General features: G+C 46.6%; 1 protein-coding gene across 3 annotated transcripts in view; it reads left to right on the top strand.

Annotated features, from left to right (window-relative positions):
- Positions 1-23,145, top strand: part of PKHD1 (PKHD1 ciliary IPT domain containing fibrocystin/polyductin) — a 1,284,809-nt gene that overhangs the window by 236,353 nt on the left and 1,025,311 nt on the right. For all 3 annotated transcript variants that reach the window (XM_029596114.1, XM_029596113.1, XM_029596115.1), the window contains 2 exons: positions 2,886-4,502; positions 6,779-6,925. In XM_029596114.1, the coding sequence (XP_029451974.1) occupies positions 2,886-4,502; positions 6,779-6,925 (1,764 nt within the window). The remainder of the gene's footprint in view (positions 1-2,885; positions 4,503-6,778; positions 6,926-23,145) is intronic.

The raw sequence follows: 23,145 nt of genomic DNA, 5'->3' as shown, positions 1-23,145 counted from the left end.
ACGCGCAAGGTGCACAGATGTGCACCCCCTTGCGCGCTCCAACCCTGGATTTTATAAGATACGTGCGGCTACGCGCGTGTCTTATAAAATCCAGCGTACTTTTGTTTGCTCCTGGTGCGCGAACAAAAATACGCGCGCGCGTAGATTTATAAAATCTACCACTTAGGGAAGAGAAACCCAAATTATAGTTACAAAATGCAAGGTTCTACATTAGGAGTCACCAGTCAGGAAAGGAATCTAGGTGTCATCATTGAAAATACATTGAAATCTTCTACTCAGTGTGCAGCAGCAGCCAAGAAAGCATTTATTTTGCTGTCAACACCACACTATCACATTATTTTGCAACCTTGTTATAACCCCAACATGGGGTACATAAAATATACCCACTGGTCAGTGGGTTCTGAAATGTGGTTGAGTAGATGGTGTAGTGGACTAGGCTCAGGGTATTCCTTTGTGATTCTTCTTTCTGGACAGGAATTTGAATTTGAAGGTATTCAATTTTATAATCTGCATTTATCGCAGGAGGCTGTTTCAAGGCGGATTCCATAAAACAGTTTCCCCTCCGTGGAATGGTTGCTTCTTCAAGAACCTGGTCACTGGATATATATATATATATATATATATATATATATATATACACCTAGGTGATCCCAAACCCTGGGAAAAAGATTAATTCCACATCTTGGTTTGTTGCTTCCATTGATGCCAAATTTATTTAACACAGAAGCAAGGGACTTCAATAAGTTCATCTTCACAGGCTTTAACAGAAAGAATTACAGACAGGCAGACTTTAGGAAAACTAATATACTTTATCAGTAAAACAAATTCCTCATAAATGGGAATCCCATCACGGGCAGAAATCCAGGATAGACCATAAGCAAGAAATGGATCACTTATTCCAAAACAGAATTTAGGATAAACAATTAGGCTTCCACAAGGCAGACTGTTCTCTTTGGTCGTGGCGCCATGATTCCTCCTAAGGGATCTTCCAAAAAATAAAGGCCTTAGCACTCGGAGTAGAATTTTAGAATTACGCTCTTCTTGGATAAATGTGTTGCCTCCACAGGTTTCTGCACCAGGGAGCAAAATGCACAGCAAGAAGGCAAAAATGAAATAAAAGAGAGATCTAAAGAAAAAGCACATACTTACTGCATATTTCATCCTTTATACGCTTAGGGCAGGGGTTCTCAGCCCAGCACTCAGGACACATCTAGCCAGTCAGAATTTCAGGATATACATAAAGGGGCGGATTTTAAAAGCCCTGCTCGCGTAAATCCGCCCGGATTTACGCGAGCAGGGCCTTGCGCTCCGGCGCGCCTATTTTCCATAGGCCGCCGGTGCACACAGAACCCCGGGACGCGCATAGGTCCCGGGGTTTTTGGAAGGGGGCGTGTCGGGGGCGGGGCCGAACGACGCGGCGTTTTGGGGGCAGGATGCAACGTTTCGGGGGCAGGCCCGGGGGCGTGGTTTTGGGCCGGGGCGTTCCGGGGGCGTGGCCACGCCCTCCGGAACCGCCCCTGGGTCGGGTCTCGGCGCTCGTGGATTTACGCCTCCCTCCGGGAGGCGTAAATCCATGGATAAAGGTAGGGGGGGGGTTTAGATAGGGCCGGGGGGGTGGGTTAGGTAGGGGAAGGGAGGGGATGGTGAGGGGAGAGCGAAAGAGAGTTCCCTCCGAGGCCGCTCTGATTTCGGAGCGGCCTCGGAGGGAACGGAGGCAGGCTGCGCGGCTTGGCGCGCGCCGGCTGCCCAAAATCGGCAGCCTTGCGCGCGCCAATCCAGGATTTTAGAGGATACGCGCAGCTATGCGCGTATCTTATAAAATCCAGCGTACTTTTGTTTGCGCCTGCTGCGCAAACAAAAGTACGCGATCGCGCTTTTTTAAAAAATCTACCCCAAAGAATATGCATGAAATGGATTTGTATACAATGAAGGCTGTAAACCTGACTGGCTAGGTGTGTGCTAAGGACTCAGTTGAGAACCATTGCCTTAGAGGTCATTGAATTTATTGTATTTTCTTTGCTTTTTCATTCTTGCTTTATCTTTTATTTTGTTTGTGTAGTTTACTTATATTTTACTTTATTTTACTCATTTATCTAATTTAGTTGTTAATTATTTTATTTTCATTTTATTTCATTTTTCTCTAATTTTTATGTTTATTTTTGTAAACCGTTTTTGTGAGCAATTTCGCTTTTGAAAGACAGTATAGAAATGTTTTTAAATAAATAAATAAATAAAATAAATAAACACATTATATACCTTCTACTACTGTTTTCTATACTTAAGTATGGTGGTTATATAATAAGACCTGAAGGTCATGCTTTTGGGACCAGGGTCTGATTGAAATGATCAGATATTTTTATTTATTTATTTATTTATTTGTGTTTTTCTATACCGGCATTCACGGGAGTACGTATCATGTCGGTTTACATAAAACAAGGGGTGATCAATACATTATAACTACATAACTAAAACATAAGAGTATACATTACAGGAGTATAAACAAGTGCACGGAAGAGAAAGTTACAATAAAACAGGGGTTATTCTAACTGGGATTAGAGTTAAAGGAAAGATAAACAAGTTTAACAAGAAGTAAAACATTGTAGTGATTGGTTTGTAGTGTCTGATTCAGTTAGAAGAGAATGTTCAATTAAATAATTGTTCTTTTAAATAAATATTTTATTTGATAGAAAATGTTCAGTAAATCAGATCATTTTGCTTAGATTGCTGATAAAATAGTATATCTGAGTAAAAGTACAAAATAACATGGATATTTTTTCGTGATCCAACATTTGTTTTGCTTGACTGTCTTCTAGCATGATGTATTTGCATGACAAAGCACATCATTGAATCATTAGGGTAATTCATTTATTTATTTTAACCCCTAGGTGGAACTCTGCTTACCATTTCGGGTATAGGATTCAGTAAGAATGCTTCCTTGGTTTCAATATTTTTAAATGCAAGTTCTTGTGATATCATCAGCTCAACAGAAGAGAAGATATTGTGTTGGACTCCACCAGTCATTCAGTTATCTAATATAACATCACAGAGTATCTCTGTTCCTGTACAGGCTTCCATTGGCAACAGTTCAGATGTCCTTAGAATCACTGTGGAATCCAGTAGGAATAATTTTGTATTTTCCTATCAAGCAGATTTTACTCCAGTTGTTTGCAGTATTACATGGGAAATGATGAATGGCAGCCTGTGGTTTAACTTAGAGGGCAACAATTTGAATGATTCGGTTGTTTTTTTGGAAGACTTTGAATGCAAAATCCAGCAAATAAATGAAAGAGAAACTGAAGACCTATATAAATGTGCTTTTCCACTGAAAAGTTTGGAAGCAGGACTATATCCTATCAGAGTTTTCCAAAGGAAAATGGGATATGCTAATATCACAGCACCACTGAAAAGTTTCACACTGGTTCCTCAGATATTTTCAGTAAATCCTTCACATGGATCATCGTGTAGTGAATTGTGGCTCACCATATTGGGGCTTGCTCTGAAGTCATCAAGGAATTTAGTTGAAGTGAGTGTCATGGATAATTACACTTGTGTTGTTCAGACTTCTGATGATAACATAATTGAATGTATTCTTCAAGTGGATCCGTTTCTGGATGGGTTAAATAACATTTCTCAAATCCTTAACATCACAGTTACCATAAATGGAATTAATGGTGTGTGCCGGAAAGATTGTACATTCAAGATACTTGAAGAATGGATACCAAAGGTAGACCAAGTGACACATGAAGTCAATGGAACTCTAACTACTATCTGGATAAGGGGTCAGAGGTTAACCAGTGCAATGCAGGAACTGAGCATATTAGTAGATAGCAGTTTAGTCTGCAATGTAACATTCTGCAATCAAACCCTGGTGGAGTGCCTTGTGTCTAGCATTTATCCAGGCAGGCACAGTATTGTACTGTTCAAAAGAAAAATTGGACTGGTTTGTTTGGGAAACAACTCCTTTAATTTTAGCCTTGTTCCAGTGGTGATTAACTTCTTTCCACAAAATTTTAGTACCAATGGTGGAGGCCTGTTGATGATAGAAGGTTCAGCATTGACAGGAAAAAATACAACCTCAGTCCTGATTGGAAATAATCTCTGTGTTCTCACAACTTTCAGCTATGTGGCCATCCAGTGCATTGTTCCTTTTGGGAATCAGACTGTCGCTCTAATACTAGAAATAGATGGGTTATTATATAAAGCTGGAGAAATACATTTCTCTCAAGAATTCACTCCAGTTTTGCTATTTGCTTTACCTTCTGAGAGATTCATTTTAATAATAATGGTTTCAGGGATTACTGAGGTGGAAAATATGCACATTTTTATTGGGGATTCCTTGTGCCTAAATGTATCTGGTAATTCTACAGCTTTGCAGTGCAGGATCCCTCTGCTTCCTGCAGGAGAATATCAAGTCAAGGGTCTTGACCTCAGCAGAGGGTGGGCTACATCAACTGTGATCTACACATCTCACCTGACTGTTACTTCACTACACAACAACTTTGGTAAGCTGAATAAATAATTAATTCTTTATGCCATCTTACCAATGGTAATAACACAGCATATAAAATAGGAGTAATTGCATCTTATACGATGGTAAATTTTGCACAGAAAAAGAAAAACCTGTCCTATTTTAGGTGGTGCTATAAATAATACGATGATTGGCAAGCACTCATGTTCTTTATTTTATGACTGCTGTCCAATGAATCCTGCCCAGTTTAAATACCAAGACTGTGATTTTTCAGCCCATTTCTAATTTCAGCTGCGACTAGAGACATGTCAGTAATGTCTAACCTAAAAGTAAAGAAGCTGATTGTTAAAGTATTTAGATGCATAACTTTGGGAGTTAGGCCCCTAAAATTGCCATTTTGAAAATGTACTGGGGCTGAGTCCCTAAGTCTCCTGGTTTCAATAGGATGCCAAATTGAGAATCCTAGAAAGTGGGTGACTACAGGAGCAGAGTTAGGCCAGGGGGAAAAAAGGTAGTTACTTAGCACTAGATACCTAACACAGGAGCTCAAATCTGGGCAGATGAATAGCAGTTTTAAATTTAGGTCCTTAAGTTGGACAGAAAATAGGGGTCTAACTTGGTGGGCCTAAATTTAGGGGCTCACGTTTTTTTGAATATTGACCTCAAACATCTAGGTCAGTGGTTCTTATCCTGTCCTTGGGGATCCCCTGGCCAGTCTGGTTTCCAGGATATCCACAAGGAATATGCACTGGAGACATTTACATGTATTTCCTTGTGGATATCCTGCAAATGAAATTGGCTTGGCAGTTTCCAAGCACCGGGTTTAAAACTACTCTTCTAGCTTGCACAATAGCCGTCGGTAAATTTACAGACAATGAAACCACTCTTTGCTGTCTGTAAATTTGTCTGCGGCTATTGTGAATGAGAAATATTTTAGTTTTTCATTTTTTTCAGCTACTAATTGGAGCGAAGTTTTATAATCACAAAAAATATTGATATCAGGAATGGTGAACAATGTCCTCAAGTGCCACAAACGGATCTGACTTTCAGGGTTTTTTCCACAAAGAATATTTTTGGTTCAAGAACCATAATTTTGGTTATCCAAAAAAATAACAAACTGTGCATGGTACTTGATGACCGATGTTTACCATCACTGGCCTATAATGTAGCTGTCTTTCATGTTACATGTTCAGTGTTTTAACAGATCTTGAAAAGAACCTTAAAATGAATAATTACATGTGTATTGGCAAACTATCCTTTGAGGTGTAGAGTTCTGGTAACTATGCTGGTTCTGGAGAAAAAAATGGAATCTTTGAAAACTGCAATAACTTAAAATTGGATCAGCAAAAATAGATGTTGGACATGAGCTTTTCGATTCCTTATATTCCAGCTCCCACATAAATGACATCATTTTTTTTTTGTACAAATAATTTGCAGTGGCATACCTGACGAAGGTTCCTATGTGGTTCAAAACCTCACGTATCACAATATCATTTTATAATGCTCCAAAGCAAAATATTAGAGATTATTAAGGCTGGGATACATAGTAAGAAATTTGACATGTGTCACAAACTATTAAGGCTGGGATACAAACGGGTAGATTTTCAAAGGCCTACGTGCGTAAATCCCGGGGATTATGCATGTGGATGGGCCTTGCGCGCGCCGGGCGAATTTTCAAAGAGGCCTGGCCATACGCGTAAACCCCGGTACATGCACAACTGCCAGGCCTCTTCAAAGGGGCGGGCCGGGACAGCGCCATTGAACGCTGTCCCGAAGAGGTGCACGCCGGCAGCCGGCTGGCACATGCAACTTACTTCAACCTGGGGACCTGAAGTAAGTTCTAAAACAAACAAACAAAAAAAAAAAAATAGGTAGGGTTTAGGGATGGGGAGGAGAAGGGAAGAGGGAGGGAGTTTAGGTAAGGGAGTAGGAAAGTTTCCTCCCAGTCCGCTCCTTAATTGGAGCGAACTGGGAGGGAACTGGGGAAGGCTCGAATGCGTCGCCGCGTGGAATTTGCATAAATTCTCCCCCTTTTGTGTGCCCCGCCCGCACGTGCGCACGCGGATTATAAAAACCGGCGTGCATGTGCGCGCGGCCATTGGATTTTATAACATGCGCGCAGCAGCGTGCCCATGTTATTAAATTGGCGCGTCCATGTGTGCACGCCAGGAAGCGCTTGCACATGGACGTGTGCAGGCACAGTTTTAAATCTACCCCCATAGTATGAAATTTGACATATTGTTCTTACACATTATTTGCTCTGGGACAAAAAGAACCTGAAAGTCATTGTGTACTGTTTTGTCTTTGAAGGCTGTGTGGGTAAAGGAGAAGTGCATATTCATGGATCAGGATTTTCTCCAGGAAATACTTCTGTTGCTATCTGCGGCACTCCTTGTGAAATAATTGATGCACTGACAATGCCAACTGACCTCCGATGTCTTGACTGGCACTTGAATGGTTAGTAAACCAAGAACAAAATGCTCTACAAAATTCAAAATGAGCCCCAAAAGATCAGGACTGTGCAATTGTGTCAAATCTTTTTCACAGCACAGCATGATCTAGAGCTTAACTTCTCTCAGATATATTTCTCAACACTTGTATGCTTAAAAACACATAATACCTGTTAGTTTTTTCCAGATGCTGTGATACTTTGGTAATGTTTGGTATGGATCTTTATCTATGTCATATATTTCACAATTTATCCCTCAAACTCTCACAATTTACCTACTAATACAGTTAAACAGAGAAATAGCAGATGACCACAAAGCCTGTCTAGACTGGGCATTCTCTTGTTATCAAACCTCTGATCCTACTTGATTTCCAACTTTACTATTACATCTCCAGTTTGATTAAATGTCAAACATTTAATGGAGTTTCACTGTTTTGTGAACAGTGGAACATGGAAAAACTCTCCTGTATTTCCTTTGAAGGAAAACATTCTAAAAGTGAATTTTAAAAGCCCCAAGCATGCATTAATAGGGAATTTATTTATTTATTTATTTAAAATAATTTATATACCGGAGGTTCCTGTATAATATACATATCACCCCGGTTCACAAAGAACAGTAACTATCACTACATATAGCGGTTTACATAGAACAGAATAAAAAAGAAGTTTTTACATTGAACAAAACTAAGTAAACAAGTTTTTACATTGAACAAATTAATCGAAGTAAGCAAATAGTGTATGATATTGAACCGTTAATAAACATGCAGTTAATAAATCAATAAATAACATGGAAAATATGAAGTCAATATGAGTATATGTATGTAGTATGTATGAAGTCAGCATGTGTAAATTTCTGATTGAAAAAAGGAAGAAAATAATAGATCTGAATAAATCGTTGTGGGCTTGAAAAGACTTTTCTTCGTGTTCTTGGCTTGTTTGAACAGCCAAGTCTTAAGTTTCTTTTTAAATGTAGAGTGGCATGGTTCCAGACGAAGGGAATGTACGAACATAATGGGCTCATGCGTGCCGAGCATATTTTAAAAGCCGGCGAGATACGTGCGTATCTCTCGGAGCATGCACATCTCGGAAATTTTTAAAAAGGGGCAGGGCATGGGTGTGGTATGGACAGGGCACAGGCATTTCGGAGCATGCACCTGAGATGTGAACGTAAATACTTATGTGATCCGGTGCACACCAAGGCCCCCTGCCGCGTAATATTACTTCTGTTATGGATAATATGTAAATATAAAAAAATAGGAAGGTTTGCGAGGGCTAACCGTGGCAAGTGAAGACTATTAAACTAGGAGGTTTGGAGGACGTCTCTCTTAACTGGGTGAATTGGGGATGAACTGGTAAAAAGGTGAATGGCATTGGCGTACTTCCCTTTTAAAATCCCCTGTTTTCCGTGGTTAAAGCGGGATTTGTGCACACAGGTGCACACCCACTTAAAATTTGGTGCACATGTGCATGCAGCCAGGTTATTTTTTAACATGCGTGCATATGCGCATGTATGTTATATAATGGCTGTGTGCCTGGGTGCGGGCCGATGTACGCGCACCAGAGTGGACCTGGGCACTGGTTTGAAAGTTACCATCTTAGAGTTCTGTCAGTTGACATTTAAAAAAGGGAAGCTCAGGTGGTAAAGATATAGTGAGGAATATTGGGATGGAGAAGGAGACAAAATAAGGGAAATTAACAGAGGTGGATAGGCAGGAGAAAGAACAGGCAAGAAGAAGAGTCAGTGGCGGGAGTTAGGCAGATGCTAAAAATGCCAGAGACTGCAGTTGAATGCAGTCAGTTTGGAGGATGTTTGATAAAGAAAAAGAGAGAAGAAATAAACAAAGAGAAAAAACAATGAAAAAACTATAAAATGGACAAGTAAGATGAAAGGAAATAAATGGCAAAATGAGAGAAATAAATAAAGCAAAGCAAAGTCAGACATATATCTTAACAGTTAAGGTACCTGCATTTTACTTTTGGAAGAAAAAAGATAAAATATTCAAAATAAATCCATACAGCTGACCTCCCCCCCCCAAAAAAAAAAAAATGAAAGTTCAGTTTATGATATGCTTTTTTTGTGGTTGTGAGAATGATGCCATGGAAGTCTGCAATTATACAAAAGAGACAGATCTTTGCAGTCAAGACCTAAGGTGATAACGTACTAAATATTAATGTATTAATGCAAACATGATAACAATATTAATGACCTTCATTGCATGCATATACATGCTAAGCAACTCATTAATAGTACAATAGGATACTATAAATTGAATTAAGCAATGCAATTTGCATTACTTCCCCTTACTAATGCATAAACTTAACAACACCTCAAAAGGTGTAAATAAGTGTATTTTCTTTACCAACTGTGGCTATTGCAAGGTAAGATATGGGCCAGTAAAATCCCTACACCCTCGAACTGTCACATTAAGACAAAATAGGCTGCTTCCTCTCTTCTCCCACCAATTTTTACATTGGCCACTATTCACAAGCTAAAGGGGGCAGGAGAGAAGACTCCAGCCCCACTATTTCTGCCATGCAAAAATGGCACTGGCCTGCATCACATGGTTCTTGCTGGCCTAGAAGCAAAGGACTGCTTAAGGTTGCCTGATGACATTTTGCACATTGGAGCAGGAGGCAGAAGTCCCCTCTTCTGTCCCCTTTAGTTTGTGAATTGAGGCCAATGGGGTGGGGAGGAAGTTAATCAGCTTGTGGGGAACCTTCACTTTGCCTTGAGGGGAGGGTTCATCCTGTGGGAGCCTTGACTTGAGTTCAGGGGTGGCGGAATATATGGTCTGGTGGGGAGGCTTTATATGACAGTCAGTGGGGCATGGATCAAGGTTCCGGCGTCAGGACTCAGCCTTTATTAGATAGCCTGTGGATCAGGTAAGTTTTTTTTAATTTTCAGGGGTCTTGGCTGAGGCCACGGCATCGACCTGTGTCTTCACCAAGAGCCTGTTGTTGTGCTTGGGACTAGGCTGAGGCCACTGCTTTGGGTCTAAGCCCTAGATGAGACCCCGGCTTCGGGCCTAGGCTGAGTCACCATCATGCTCGGGCATAGGTTGCGGCTCCTGCTTTGGGCCTCAGCCTATGTGAGGCCCCAGCTTCGGGCCTAGGTCGAGGCCAAATTCATTAGTTTAAAACAAAATGAACGAATAAGGTTTGTTTCATTTTTTTGGGGGGGGGGGCATGATTCAGTTCTGGGCCCCCCAAATGAAATGAATTAACCTTATTTGTTGCATTTTCAACTTTCTGTTGCATGTGCCTGCCGCAGCAGGCCCACAGCCAGACCCGCTTACCCTCTGTTGCCTACTCTAGTGTCTGGCTCCACTTCCCTCACGGCTATGGGCTGCCATCTCCATCCATCCCCGGTGCTCCTGTTTCTATAACGGACTCCTGGGCTCTGCAGCGGGTCTCTCCGCGTGGCAGGCGGAGAGATGCTGCTGTCCCTCGCCCCTCCCTAGGCACATGTGCATCTCAGTTCCTTATGAAGGAACCCCACGGCAGGAACTTGGCCGTGGCCCCTGATGATGATGTCATTGAAGCTCCGGTATATGAGGCCGGCCTCAGCTCCTGTGCAACAGGTCTCCATGCTGGATGTGTACTTTGTTGCCTGCTGGTGATTCCCTCGTGTTCCTGATTTTGTCTTCTCCATTCCTGTGCTTTGTGCTACCCAGCCTATCCCTGCGGATGGATCTCATGGACCCGACCGCTGCTTTGCCTGACTACGCTATTGATCTTCTCCTGGACCCGACCACTGCTTTGCCTGACTATGCTATTCATCTTCTCCTGGACCTGACTATTTATTTAGATTTAGATTCCGCTTTTTGTAGCATTTCAAAGTGGATTACATTCAGTTACTGTAGGTATTTCCCTATCCTCAGAGGACTTACAATCTAAGTTTGTACCTGAGGCAATGGAGAGTAAAGTGACTTGCCCAAGGTCACAAGGAGCAACAGCAGGACTCTAACCCTGGTCTCCTGGTTCATAGCCCACTGCTCTAACCACTAGGCTACTCTTCCACTCCCTACTATTGCTGCTTTGCCTGACTACGCCATTGATCGTCTCCTAGTCCTGACCACTGCTTCGTCCGACCACGCTACTGATCATCTCCTAGTCCAGACCTCTGCTTCATCCGACCACGTTACTGATCATCTCCTAGTCCAGACCTCTGCTTTGCCTGACCACATCATTGCTTCTCTCTTGGACTTGACTTCAGTCTTGCCTTGCCACCACTCCTTGATTGCCGCCTGCCCTGACTTCAGCCTGTTCTACGATGCCTCTACAGTCTTAGTCCTGGACTTGGCTTTTCAGGCTTCAGCTTGCACTTGCTTGGGCGCTGCCTGTCTGACTCTTGTTCCTATTGGAGCTCGGGTCTCCAGGACTCCACCTTGTCCAGTACTGACTCTTCAGTTCTACTGTTGCTGTCTCTGGGCTGACCTCTCCATCTTCTCATCAACGACTACACATGGAGACCCACCTAACTCCAGTCATCCCCAGACCAAAGGCTCAACCCGCGGGAAATGAGGGCTGGTACTGGCGAAGCTCCAGCCGGCCTCCGTCAGTCAACCCACTCCGCCTGCCGACAGTGGGGACCCATAGGACCTCTCCTATGGGTAGCATCAACCCCACCTCGGCCCAAGGGTCCACCTCCTGTGCAACACTTTTGTTTTAGACAAATTCACATTCCTAATATTAAATAGTTGGTTAGTCTGTCTGTTGTGGTGCAGCACACTGGCTACCAAATGGCATATGAATACTGAAAATTGGTTAGAGTGAATGTAGTCTATATATTAAAATGTGGAATTTTCCAGTTTAAGGGTCAAGTGGAGCCAGGAAGACTATGCCAGTGTTACGCCCCTATCCGCGGGATACAGGCCACGGATAGGGCCTCACCTCTCTTCTCCAGTGCTGCCTTCTCACCGCGGCCCAGTCTGCTGCTGAGCTGCGCCTCTCTCCTTCTTTGCGGTAGCTGTTGCTCATCTCTGTGCAGCTGGAGCTGCGCAGCCGACTCTGCCTTCAGGGGAATCCCCTTGTGGGGATTCCCTCCTCCTCCACGGCTCAGATGCCGCCGCCGGAGTCCCTCTTCAATGGCAGGGAGCCACCGCAACCTCGTCCTCTTCGTTGGGGCCGGTCCTGCCCCAGCGCAGCTCCTCTTCAGTGGCAAGAGCCGCCTCCGGTCATCTCCAGGCTCCACGATGCTGCTGCAGGCTCTAGCTCCGCCCATCTTCCTTCCTGGGCTCCCTCTAGGGGCTGGCCATGCGTCTCTCTTCTACTTTTAAAGGGCCAGAGACAGGAAGCACTCCTGTCTCCTCCCTGATGATGTCTTCAGGGCTCTTCCTGGTCCTGCCCTATATAAAGGCCCTGCAGTGCCTTCAGTTGGAGTTACACCAAGGAGTTACATCTGCTCCAGTATCCATCTTCAGAGTTACTTCCTTCTCCACTTTCCATCTTCAGAGTTTCACCCTCCATGGAGTTCCACTGCATCCATCGTGGTCTATCTTGCTGCTCCTGTCCAGAAGACTTCAAGTTCCATGTCTTCTTCTTCCTGATGTCCGTCCGACGCTCCAGGTTTCATCCCTCGTCGGATCATCCTCGTGTTATGTTCCAGCCTTGGTTTTCCTTCCATAAGCCTCGGGGTTCCTCATCCGTACCTTGATGTCTCAGATGTTCCTGTCATCCAGATGTCCAGATGTCCTCTGCTCAGCTATCCAGATGTCCAGTTGTCCTTTGTCCTGATGTCCATCGTCCTCTTCTCTATGACCTTCTGATCTCTACTCGTCCAGTAGTCCACTCTACCTGTGTCCACTGTTCCCGATGTCCAGAGACCCTGATGTCCAGTTGTCTTAAAGTTTATCTTGCTAACTTTAGGACAATTCAGCAGCATAACCAGAGTTAGCCACATAACTCTGAGTTAACCTGCTAATTCTGAATATCTTCCCCAAAATGCCTAATGTCCCCAACTTATCTGGCTAGAATTTAGGTGGATAAATCTTTAAATCCACCTCTCCAGAGGCTTCCTGCAAGGTTTCTCTCTGTCCTCCACTCTGTTCAATCCCTCTGCAAACTTCTCTCTGACCTTCACCTCACACACTTCATTTACGCGGATGACGTACAAATACCCTATCACCGACTCCCTAGCCGCCACCATGAAAAGATGAGAAAATGCACTCTCATCTATAAACAGCCTCCTCACCTCTCTAAACCTCGCTCTTAACACATCTAAAACTGAACTTCTCATCATCTCTCCCTCCAATCTCGCCCAGAGCACCCCCTCCGCAAGCACTTCCTTCTCTCTCCAAGCCCGAGATCTAGCTGTCACAATTGATAACCACCTCAACCTACAAAAATTCATCGGCACCACCATGAAAGAGTGTTTCTTTAAACTCAATATCCTAAAAAAAACCTCAGACCCCTCCACCACCTTAGTGACCTCCGTACTGTCCTGCAAGCCACGGTCATGTCCAAAATAGACTACTGCAACTCCCTCCTTCTTGGTCTACCCAAAGCCACAATTAAACCTTTTGTTGTGAGACCCGATCGCGATCGCGTGCGATCGGGCCTCCCTACCTGTTCCCCGCAGGTCACTCGGGACTCCTCTGCTAGCGGGCGGCGAGGCACGGGTCGCGGCGTTATGGCGTCCTGCCGGCCGGGGACAGCGTCGAAGGAGCCGCGGCCGGCCCCGCCCCTTAAAGGGGCCGGGCCGCGGAAACGAGGTCGGCCCCGGAGATGACGTCAGGTAGGAGGGACATTTAAACCCCCTCAGCGGTGTTTCCGATGCCTTCTCAACAGGTCCCTAGCGTGTTTCTCTCCAGTCTCCTGCCTGAACCTTGGATTGCCTTGACTCCGTGTTGCCTGCTGCCTGCCTGAACCTTGGACTGCCTTGACTCTGTGTTGCCTGCCGCCTGCCTGAACCTTGGATTGCCTTGACTCCGTGTTGCCTGCCGCCTGCCTGAACCTTGGACTGCCTTGACTCTGTGTTGCCTGCCGCCTGCCCGAACCTTGGATTGCCTTGACTCCGTGTTGCCTGCCGCCTGCCTGAACCTTGGACTGCCTTGAATCTGTGTTGCCTGCTGCCTGCCCGAACCTTGGATTGCCTTGACTCCGTGTTGCCTGCCGCCTGCCTGAACCTTGGACTGCCTTGACTCTGTGTTGCCTGCCGCCTGCCTGAACCTCGGACTGCCTTGACTCCGTGCATCCTACCCCTGCCTGGAACTTGGACTTACTTTTACTTTTCCGGCCTGTACCCAGCCTACCAAGGCCCGAGAGGGGTACTGAGGGGTAGCGGGACCGAGACGTCCACCATCCGGAGTCGTGGGCCACCTGGTTCCTCAGGTGAGTGTCTCCCTTCTCCGGGTCAAGGGTCCACAGTATACCGAGCATAACAGATTGAGAAGGCCATGGACCCGGTGGACCTATCAGGGCTTCAGGCAATTCCGGGCCTGGCCCAGCAGTTAATGCAACAGCGTCAACAACAACAACAGCAGCAGCTAAGCTTGGAGGCCCTCACAGCTACGGTGGAACGTCTAGTGCGGCACCTGGAGACACCCCGTGGAGCCGAGGCTGCTGTTCCTGCACCACCTCCTCCTAGCGTGTCTGCTTCAGTTTCTCATCTGCCCGCTCCTCCTCGCTTCTCAGGAGAGGCCAAGTTATGTCGTGGCTTCCTCAACCAGTGCTTCATCAGGTTTTCTTTACAAGCACAGCAATTTCCAAATGATCAAACGAAGACTGCATTTATCATTTCTCTGCTCGACGGGAAGGCTATGGCATGGGCATCCCCCATATGGGAGAAGACTGATCCCATCTTACGTGACTTATCCAGATTTGTTACCACCTTCCGCCAAATTTTCGATGAACCTGGAAGAGCAGCTACTGCTTCTTCAGAACTTCTAAATCTACGTCAGGGGTCCCGCACCCTGGCGGATTTTGCCATCGAATTCCACACCCTGGCTTCTGAAGTAGGATGGCAACCAGACTGTCTAAGAGGCATCTTCTTGGAGGGTTTAGCCCCTCGTATCAAGGATGAACTGGCGGGAAGAGACCTTCCCGAGGACCTAGATTCCTTGATTGACCTGGCAGGTCGGATAGACCGACGACTCCAACAAAGAGCCAAAGAAGCTAAAACCTCTCGTCGAATGTTTTCTTTGGCCCCCACCTTTTCTCGTCCTCTGGTTACACATGGTCAGGCTGCAGCTCCCGAGACAAAAGACGAGCCTATGCAGTTGGGTAGGAGTCGACTGACTGCGGAGGAAAAACTGCGACGACGGAAGATGGGGCTGTGCCTATACTGCGGCAACCGAGGTCATCTTCTGGCTCAGTGTCCCGAACGTCCGGGAAACTTCCGGTCCTAGGAGTCTTGGGGGGGCAGACCCTAGGGAGTATTCCTGCTCCTCAATTTATTGTACCCGTGACTCTTCAAGGCAAAACAGGACCTTTCACCACTCAGGCCCTGGTTGACTCCGGAGCGGGGGGAAATTTCATATTAGCCGAGCTGGTCCATCAATTACTGATTCCAACACTGCCTAGGGAAACACCATTATTTGTTTCTTCTATTCGTGGAGAGAACCTCCCGGGACAGATTTCCTCCTGCACCGCCCCTATTCGCCTTTCCACAGGGGTATTACACCATGAAGATATTACCTTTCTCATTTTGGAAAAAGCCATCCACCCAGTGGTACTGGGTCTACCATGGTTACAATATCACTCTCCTACCATCGATTGGAAAACCCTCCAAATCGCGGCCTGGGGTCCGGAGTGCCATAAGACTTGTATTCATTGGACGCATCCATCCACCGTACCTATCACGGCCACAAAAATGGTCATCCCATCTCAATACTCAGAATTCATGGATGTGTTTTCCAAAGAGAGAGCGGAGATTCTACCCTGTCATCGTAGATTTGATTGTGCAATCAATTTACTTCCGGACGCCATTCCTCCTAGGGGACGGATTTATCCACTCTCAGGTCCAGAATCTCAGGCAATGTCGGAGTATATCCAGGAGAACCTCGCACGGGGTTTCATCCGTCCGTCCACATCTCCCGCAGGAGCGGGGTTTTTCTTCGTACCCAAGAAAGACGGGTCCTTAAGACCCTGTATTGACTACAGGGGTCTCAATGCTATGACTCGCAAGGACCGTTATCCTCTTCCCCTGATAACTGAATTATTGGACCAGCTACACGATGCTAAGATATTCTCGAAACTGGACTTACGGGGAGCATATAATTTGGTTCGAATCAAACCAGGGGACGAGTGGAAGACCGCTTTCAACACTCGTAATGGTCACTACGAATATCTAGTAATGCCATTCGGATTATGCAATGCACCAGCGGTTTTTCAGAACCTTATGAATGAGGTGTTTCGGGATATGTTATATAAACAAGTGATTATCTATTTGGATGACATCCTCATTTATTCGAAAGATCTGGCTACCCACCGTAAGGACGTTAAACTAGTCCTCCAACGATTACGGGAGAACCAATTGTTCGTAAAATTAGAAAAATGCCTCTTTGAAAGACAGTCAATACCTTTTTTGGGGTTTATTGTATCCACCACAGGATTTCTGATGGACCCTGAGAAGGTGGCTTGTATTCGTGACTGGCCACAACCCACAGGACTTCGAGCCATCCAGCGATTTCTAGGCTTTGCTAATTTTTATCGGAATTTTATACCGCATTATTCTCACATTATTGCACCCATTACGGCCCTGACCAGAAGAGGGGCTAACACCAAAGAGTGGTCACCTGAGGCTCTGCAAGCTTTCGAGAGGATTAAGAATGCTTTCCTTCAAAAACCTTGCCTTCATCATCCGGACCCTAACCGACCTTTCGTGGTAGAAGTTGACGCTTCGAACGTAGCGGTCGGGGCTGTCCTCAGTCAGCATTCTGTCCGGGGGGCATTGCTTCCTTGTTCATTCTTCTCTAAAAAATTCTCACCTGCCGAAAAGAACTACAGCATCGGCGACAAAGAATTGTTGGCTATTAAGCTGGCCTTAGAAGAATGGAGGCAATGGTTGGAAGGAGCCCAACATACCATCACCATCTATACGGACCACAAAAATTTAGAATACATCAATAAAGCTCAGAGGCTTAATCCCCGACAGGCCCGCTGGTCCTTATTTTTTTCTCGCTTCGATTTTGTCCTAAGATACCGTCCCGCTATAAAGAATGGTCGGGCTGATGCTCTTTCTAGATCCTATGAGACTGGGGATTCCTCTGAGCCCCTTACTCACATCATCGACCCGGCTAAACTGATGCTTACGGCTACCGTGCCGGTACCCCCGGGTAAGACTGTCGTCCCCCTCAGACTTCACCTGAAGGTGCTTTCCTGGGCTCACGACTCTCTGTCTGCAGGCCATCCTGGACAGGCTGGCACTTGGGATCTTCTATCCCGTTACTACTGGTGGCCACAGATGAAGAGAGATGTACAGGCATATGTTTCCTCTTGTCCAAAATGCGCGCAGCAGAAACCTTTACCTGGCCGGCCCTGGGGGCTCCTTCAACCCCTTCCGCCTCCTCAAGCACCATGGACGCACATTTCTACCGACTTCGTGGTGGACCTTCCTCGGTCTGGTGGGAACCAGGTGGTCTGGGTAGTGGTTGATCGGTTCTCTAAAATGGCCCATTTTGTGCCCCTGCCCAAGTTGCCCTCTGCTCCCGAACTGGCTGATCTATTTTCCACGCACATTTTTCGCCTTCATGGACTTCCACTCCATATTACCTCTGACAGGGGACCGCAATTTACGGCCAAATATTGGAATGGGTTGTGCAAAAAATTTGGCATTCAACTGGACTTCACGACTGCGTTTCACCCGCAAGGCAATGCCAGGCGGAGCGGGTTAACAGGGGACTCAAACTATTTTTACGCCTTTTTGTAAATCACCGCCAAGATAACTGGTCCCTCCTTCTACCCTGGGCTGAGTTTGCCCACAACTCCCATATCCATTCCGCCACCGGTCAGTCTCCATTTCAAGTTGTGTTTGGCAGGCAGCCTCGACCCCCGCTACCTTTACCTCTCGCTGTGGATTCACCGGCTGCTCAACTCTCGGCGCAGCACCTCCGGGAGCTTTGGGTGGCCACCAATGCCCGTCTTCATCGAGCGGCTGCTACGGCCAAACGTATGGCTGACCGACATCGGAGACCCGCTCCCCAGTTTAATTCGGGTGATCGTGTTTGGCTGTCCACCCGTCACTTACGCCTGCGTGTCCCATCCATGCGCCTTGCTCCTCGATTCATCGGCCCGTTCTTCGTCTCCAAGCGCCTGGGTCCAGTGACTTACCGTCTGCGGCTTCCCTCTACGCTTCGGATCCACAATTCTTTTCACGTTTCCTTGCTTAAACCTCTGGTCTCCTCCCGGTTTCACGAGCCTCCTTCTCCACCTTCCACGATTTCTTCTGAGGATGACTCCATCTATCAGGTTCGGGAGATTTTGGACGTCCGTCGCCTTCATCGGCGATGGGAGTATTTGATCGCCTGGGAGGGGTTCGGCCCAGAGGAGCACTCCTGGGAACCAGCTGTCAACATTTTGGATAAGTCTTTACTTCATCACTTTCATCATGCACATCCTGATAAGCCTGGTCCCTCCAGTAGGGGGCGTAAGACGGGGGGTACTGTTGTGAGACCCGATCGCGATCGCGTGCGATCGGGCCTCCCTACCTGTTCCCCGCAGGTCACTCGGGACTCCTCTGCTAGCGGGCGGCGAGGCACGGGTCGCGGCGTTATGGCATCCTGCCGGCCGGGGACAGCGTCGAAGGAGCCGCGGCCGGCCCCGCCCCTTAAAGGGGCCGGGCCGCGGAAACGAGGTCGGCCCCGGAGATGACGTCAGGTAGGAGGGACATTTAAACCCCCTCAGCGGTGTTTCCGATGCCTTCTCAACAGGTCCCTAGCGTGTTTCTCTCCAGTCTCCTGCCTGAACCTTGGATTGCCTTGACTCCGTGTTGCCTGCCGCCTGCCTGAACCTTGGACTGCCTTGACTCTGTGTTGCCTGCCGCCTGCCTGAACCTTGGATTGCCTTGACTCCGTGTTGCCTGCCGCCTGCCTGAACCTTGGACTGCCTTGACTCTGTGTTGCCTGCCGCCTGCCCGAACCTTGGATTGCCTTGACTCCGTGTTGCCTGCCGCCTGCCTGAACCTTGGACTGCCTTGAATCTGTGTTGCCTGCTGCCTGCCCGAACCTTGGATTGCCTTGACTCCGTGTTGCCTGCCGCCTGCCTGAACCTTGGACTGCCTTGACTCTGTGTTGCCTGCCGCCTGCCTGAACCTCGGACTGCCTTGACTCCGTGCATCCTACCCCTGCCTGGAACTTGGACTTACTTTTACTTTTCCGGCCTGTACCCAGCCTACCAAGGCCCGAGAGGGGTACTGAGGGGTAGCGGGACCGAGACGTCCACCATCCGGAGTCGTGGGCCACCTGGTTCCTCAGGTGAGTGTCTCCCTTCTCCGGGTCAAGGGTCCACAGTATACCGAGCATAACACCTTTACAACTCCTACAAAATGCAGCTACGAGAATTCTCACAAATTCTCGTAAATGTGACCACATCACCCCTATACTCAAAGATCTGCACTGGCTCCCCATTCAACAGCGCATAACTTACAAAACACTCACTATAATACACAAAACCCTCCACAACGAAAACATGCACTGGATGAAAGACACTATTCTCCTCTACACCTCTACCAGACCTACTAGATCCGCTTACAAGTGTACCCTCCACACCCTCCCCCCTAAACATATCCACCTCAAATCTACAAAAGAGCGGGCCTTTTCAATTGCCGGCCCCTATGCCTGGAACGCAATGCCACCTGAACTCAGACTAGAGCAATGTGCACATAATGGCTCTTTAAACAAGCCTACACTTAACTCCTCTATTCATCACCCTTTCAACCTCTCTCCATCTCTCGACCCTCCTTCTTTCCTTAGAGATTCCCCCTGCCCTCTCTTCCTTATCTCCATCCTTTCAACCTAGATATATTTGCCTGTATGTAAAGCATTGTCTCTACATCCTGTGATGCCTCTCAGACTCCGAATTTTGTGAAATTTATAGTTTATTTATCCTGTCCACACACTGTACATGCTATTGGGTATTTGCATTCCTTCATCCCATCTTAAATGTTGGGACACATATTTATGTATATAAGTTTGCGTTGTCGCCTTCAAGCCGTATGCTTGAATATGTATAAAAGTTTGCTATGTCGACTTCAAACCTTATGCTCTCTTTCCTACGTGCACTCTCTTCTGCACCTCCCAGTTCTTCCTTATCCTGTTTTTTGTAACTGCTCCCTTCCTTCTTTGTTTTCCCCCTGTTACATGTAAACCGGCATATCATCTCTGATGGTCGGTCAAGAAAAATCACAAATAAATAAATAAATAAATAAATAAATAGATGGATAACCTTTCATTTATCTGTCTAAATGATGTTTGAATATCAACCTCTACATTTTTATGCATCAGTTGTTAAGTGCTTTTTATCATGCCTGTTAAATTATATGCCTATGTTAAAACTTAAATCATCCTTGATTTTGTGGATTTCATAGAGTACTGAATGTTTCCCCTTTTTCTGTTTGGTTTTCTTCATTAAACTAGCAGAAATGCACGTCAAAAATGATGGGGTAAAATGGGCTTAAAACATATACCCTCAGTACTGCATGCACACTCAAACCTATCAGCCACTAAGGCCCCCCCAACTCAGACTCCCTACCCTCTGAAGTCCCTTACAATACACAAATTAAATCAGCACCACCATACAGCAAGCTTCCAGGACCTCTTCTTTCTTGTTCACTGAAGCCTCCCCCCAAAAATCATCACAATAGAAGATTCTAGGGGTGTGCATTCGTTTTGAACATAAATGGAAAACACAACTTATTTTTTTTTTTAACTTAAAAAAATGATGAGGCGTAAACGATCGGATTTCCAACGTATTCAACATAGCTATGTTGAATACGTTGGAAATCGTGATTGTTGATCTAAATAAAAATTTAAACCCCTCACCCTCCTTAATCCCCCCCCCAAGACTTACCAAAACTCTCCAAGCTGGCCATAAGTTCCGTGAGGGTCCCGGGAGCGGACGCGTGGGGAATCACGTGATGTCCGCGTCACTCCGACGTGACGCCGACGTCACGTGGTCCATCGCGGTTCCGCCTCCTGACCCCCCCAAGCCGGCCAAAAGTTCCTTTTGGGCCCAACGAGGGGTCCGGGAGCGGATCCGAGGGGAATCACGTGACGCCGCGTCACTCCGACGTGACGCCAACCTCACGTGCTCCTTGCAAAGGAGTTCAGAAATGGCGTCCTGACCCCGCTGGACCACCAGGGAGTTTTGGTAAGTCTTGGGGGGAGGGGGATTAAGGCGGGTGAGGGGTTTAAATTTTTATTTGCACATATGGACATAGACTCAACTTATGGAATTCTCCATATGTCCATATTGACCGCAAATGGGACCCCCTTTGGACATATGGACATATGAACTTAAACTTTTGCTCTGCACATTCCTAGAAGATTCACAGTCCCCTAAGATATCCAGACCTGGTGCTTAGTATGCTGTGGGCTGAGTGAGTGTTTGTCGAGTGAGTAAGTGATATAGATGTAGTGTCAAAATGAGTGGAGGGCATGAGAGGGTTAGGAGATTATGTGTCTCTGTCTGTGTGTTGGGAAATGTGGATGTATCTCTGTGTGTGCGAGTGGAGTGTGAGTGTGTCTCTGAATGGGGATATGGTTGCATGTGTCTATGTTACTGGGAGTATGTGAGTTTGTCAGAGAGTGGTTGTCTCTCTGACTAAAGGATTTGGGTATGTGTGTCTGTGTTTGGGGTGTGTGTGTGTGTGTGTTGTCTATGTATGACTGTAGGGGGTGAATGGCATGGTGCTGTGTTGTGTGCAGGTGTTCTGGATTTGCTAGGGAGTTAGCAATCTGTTGTAAATCTGATGCTTGATGGGAGGAGCAGTCAGATAGGAGGAGCAATCTATAGAGAAAGCTCTATGTAGCGGGCTCCTGGAGAGGGAGGAGTCAACAATCTTGTAGTGTCTCAGATATCGTCTTGCTAAGGAGTAGCAATCTGTAATGAATCTGATATAGTTGTGGGTGGATCCCTGGGCCGATGGCAGATGACTATGCCCTCGAGAGGATAACCTGAGAGGGACCACCGGCTAGGCTGGAGTATGGAGACTGACCCACATTAGTTCTTTTATTAAACAGGTTATTAGAAACCACCAGAGGCGGCAGTAGTGAGCTGATAGGCCTGGCAGGGCTGTAGTCCCTCAGGTACTGGAACAACAATCCCAGGATGGCTGAGCTGTTGAGAAACTGTAGAAAGTGAGTAGGCAGAGTTCATGAACAGAACTAGATGACAAAACTCACGTAAGGTCTCAAGTAAGCTCAGGAGTTGGAAAGGATTAGGCCATCGAGGAGCGAGTACCTGGTTCCAGGGAAAGCTCTGAGAGAGCGATGGTAACTCACAATTGTTTGTAGTGGTGATAGCTTCCAGGCAGTAGAGAATCTTCAGGAACATGGGTCCTCGAGGAGCGAGTACCGGTTCCTATCTGTAATCTGAAAATAAAGAAAAGAGCGAGGCCCCCGAGGAGTGGGTACCTCTGGTAAGTCCGAGGAGGCAGAGTAGCTTGCATAGCCGAAGCGAGTACGTAGCTGTATGCTTATCCCCTTGCTAACTCAGTTTGTTAGCGTTTTCAAAGACCTTAAAATATTGGAAGCAGATGATGTCATCTCAGGGGGACGCCCCTGAGGTTTGCGCCCTTGCTGGTACAAGAGTCGGGATGCGCGCGCATGCCCTAGATATCAGGACAAGATGGCGGAGTCGCAGTGTCGAGCCGGTCCGGGTACGCAGGATGGAGGCGGCATGGAGACGCCGCGGCAGCCAGCCGTCCATCAGACCCGGAGGGAGTCACCACAGAGGTAAAGAGGGCAGAGCGAGGGCGACGAGCAGCGACGGACGCAACAGCAGGCATATGTCTGAGTGGGAAATATGAGGATGTGTGTCTCTGTATGTCTGTTTGAACGGAATGTGTGTGTGTCCTTGGGAAAGATATGTGTGTGTGTCTATGAGTGGGGTGTGGGAGTGTCTTCAAGTGAGAGAAGGAGTAGATTGGGATATCAGAGCTTCGGGCATGCCTCGGTGGGCCAGTCTAGCGAATCATGTGGTTAGTGTTGGTCACAGCGGCCCCAAGCCTGCGGGGATACTGTGACCAACACCAGGATCCCAGTTGTGCTTCTCTCATGATTCTTTCTAT

This window comes from Rhinatrema bivittatum, chromosome 3, assembly GCF_901001135.1.
Source record: "Rhinatrema bivittatum chromosome 3, aRhiBiv1.1, whole genome shotgun sequence".
NCBI lineage: Eukaryota > Metazoa > Chordata > Amphibia > Gymnophiona > Rhinatrematidae > Rhinatrema > Rhinatrema bivittatum.
This window is presented reverse-complemented; position numbering and strand designations above follow the sequence as displayed.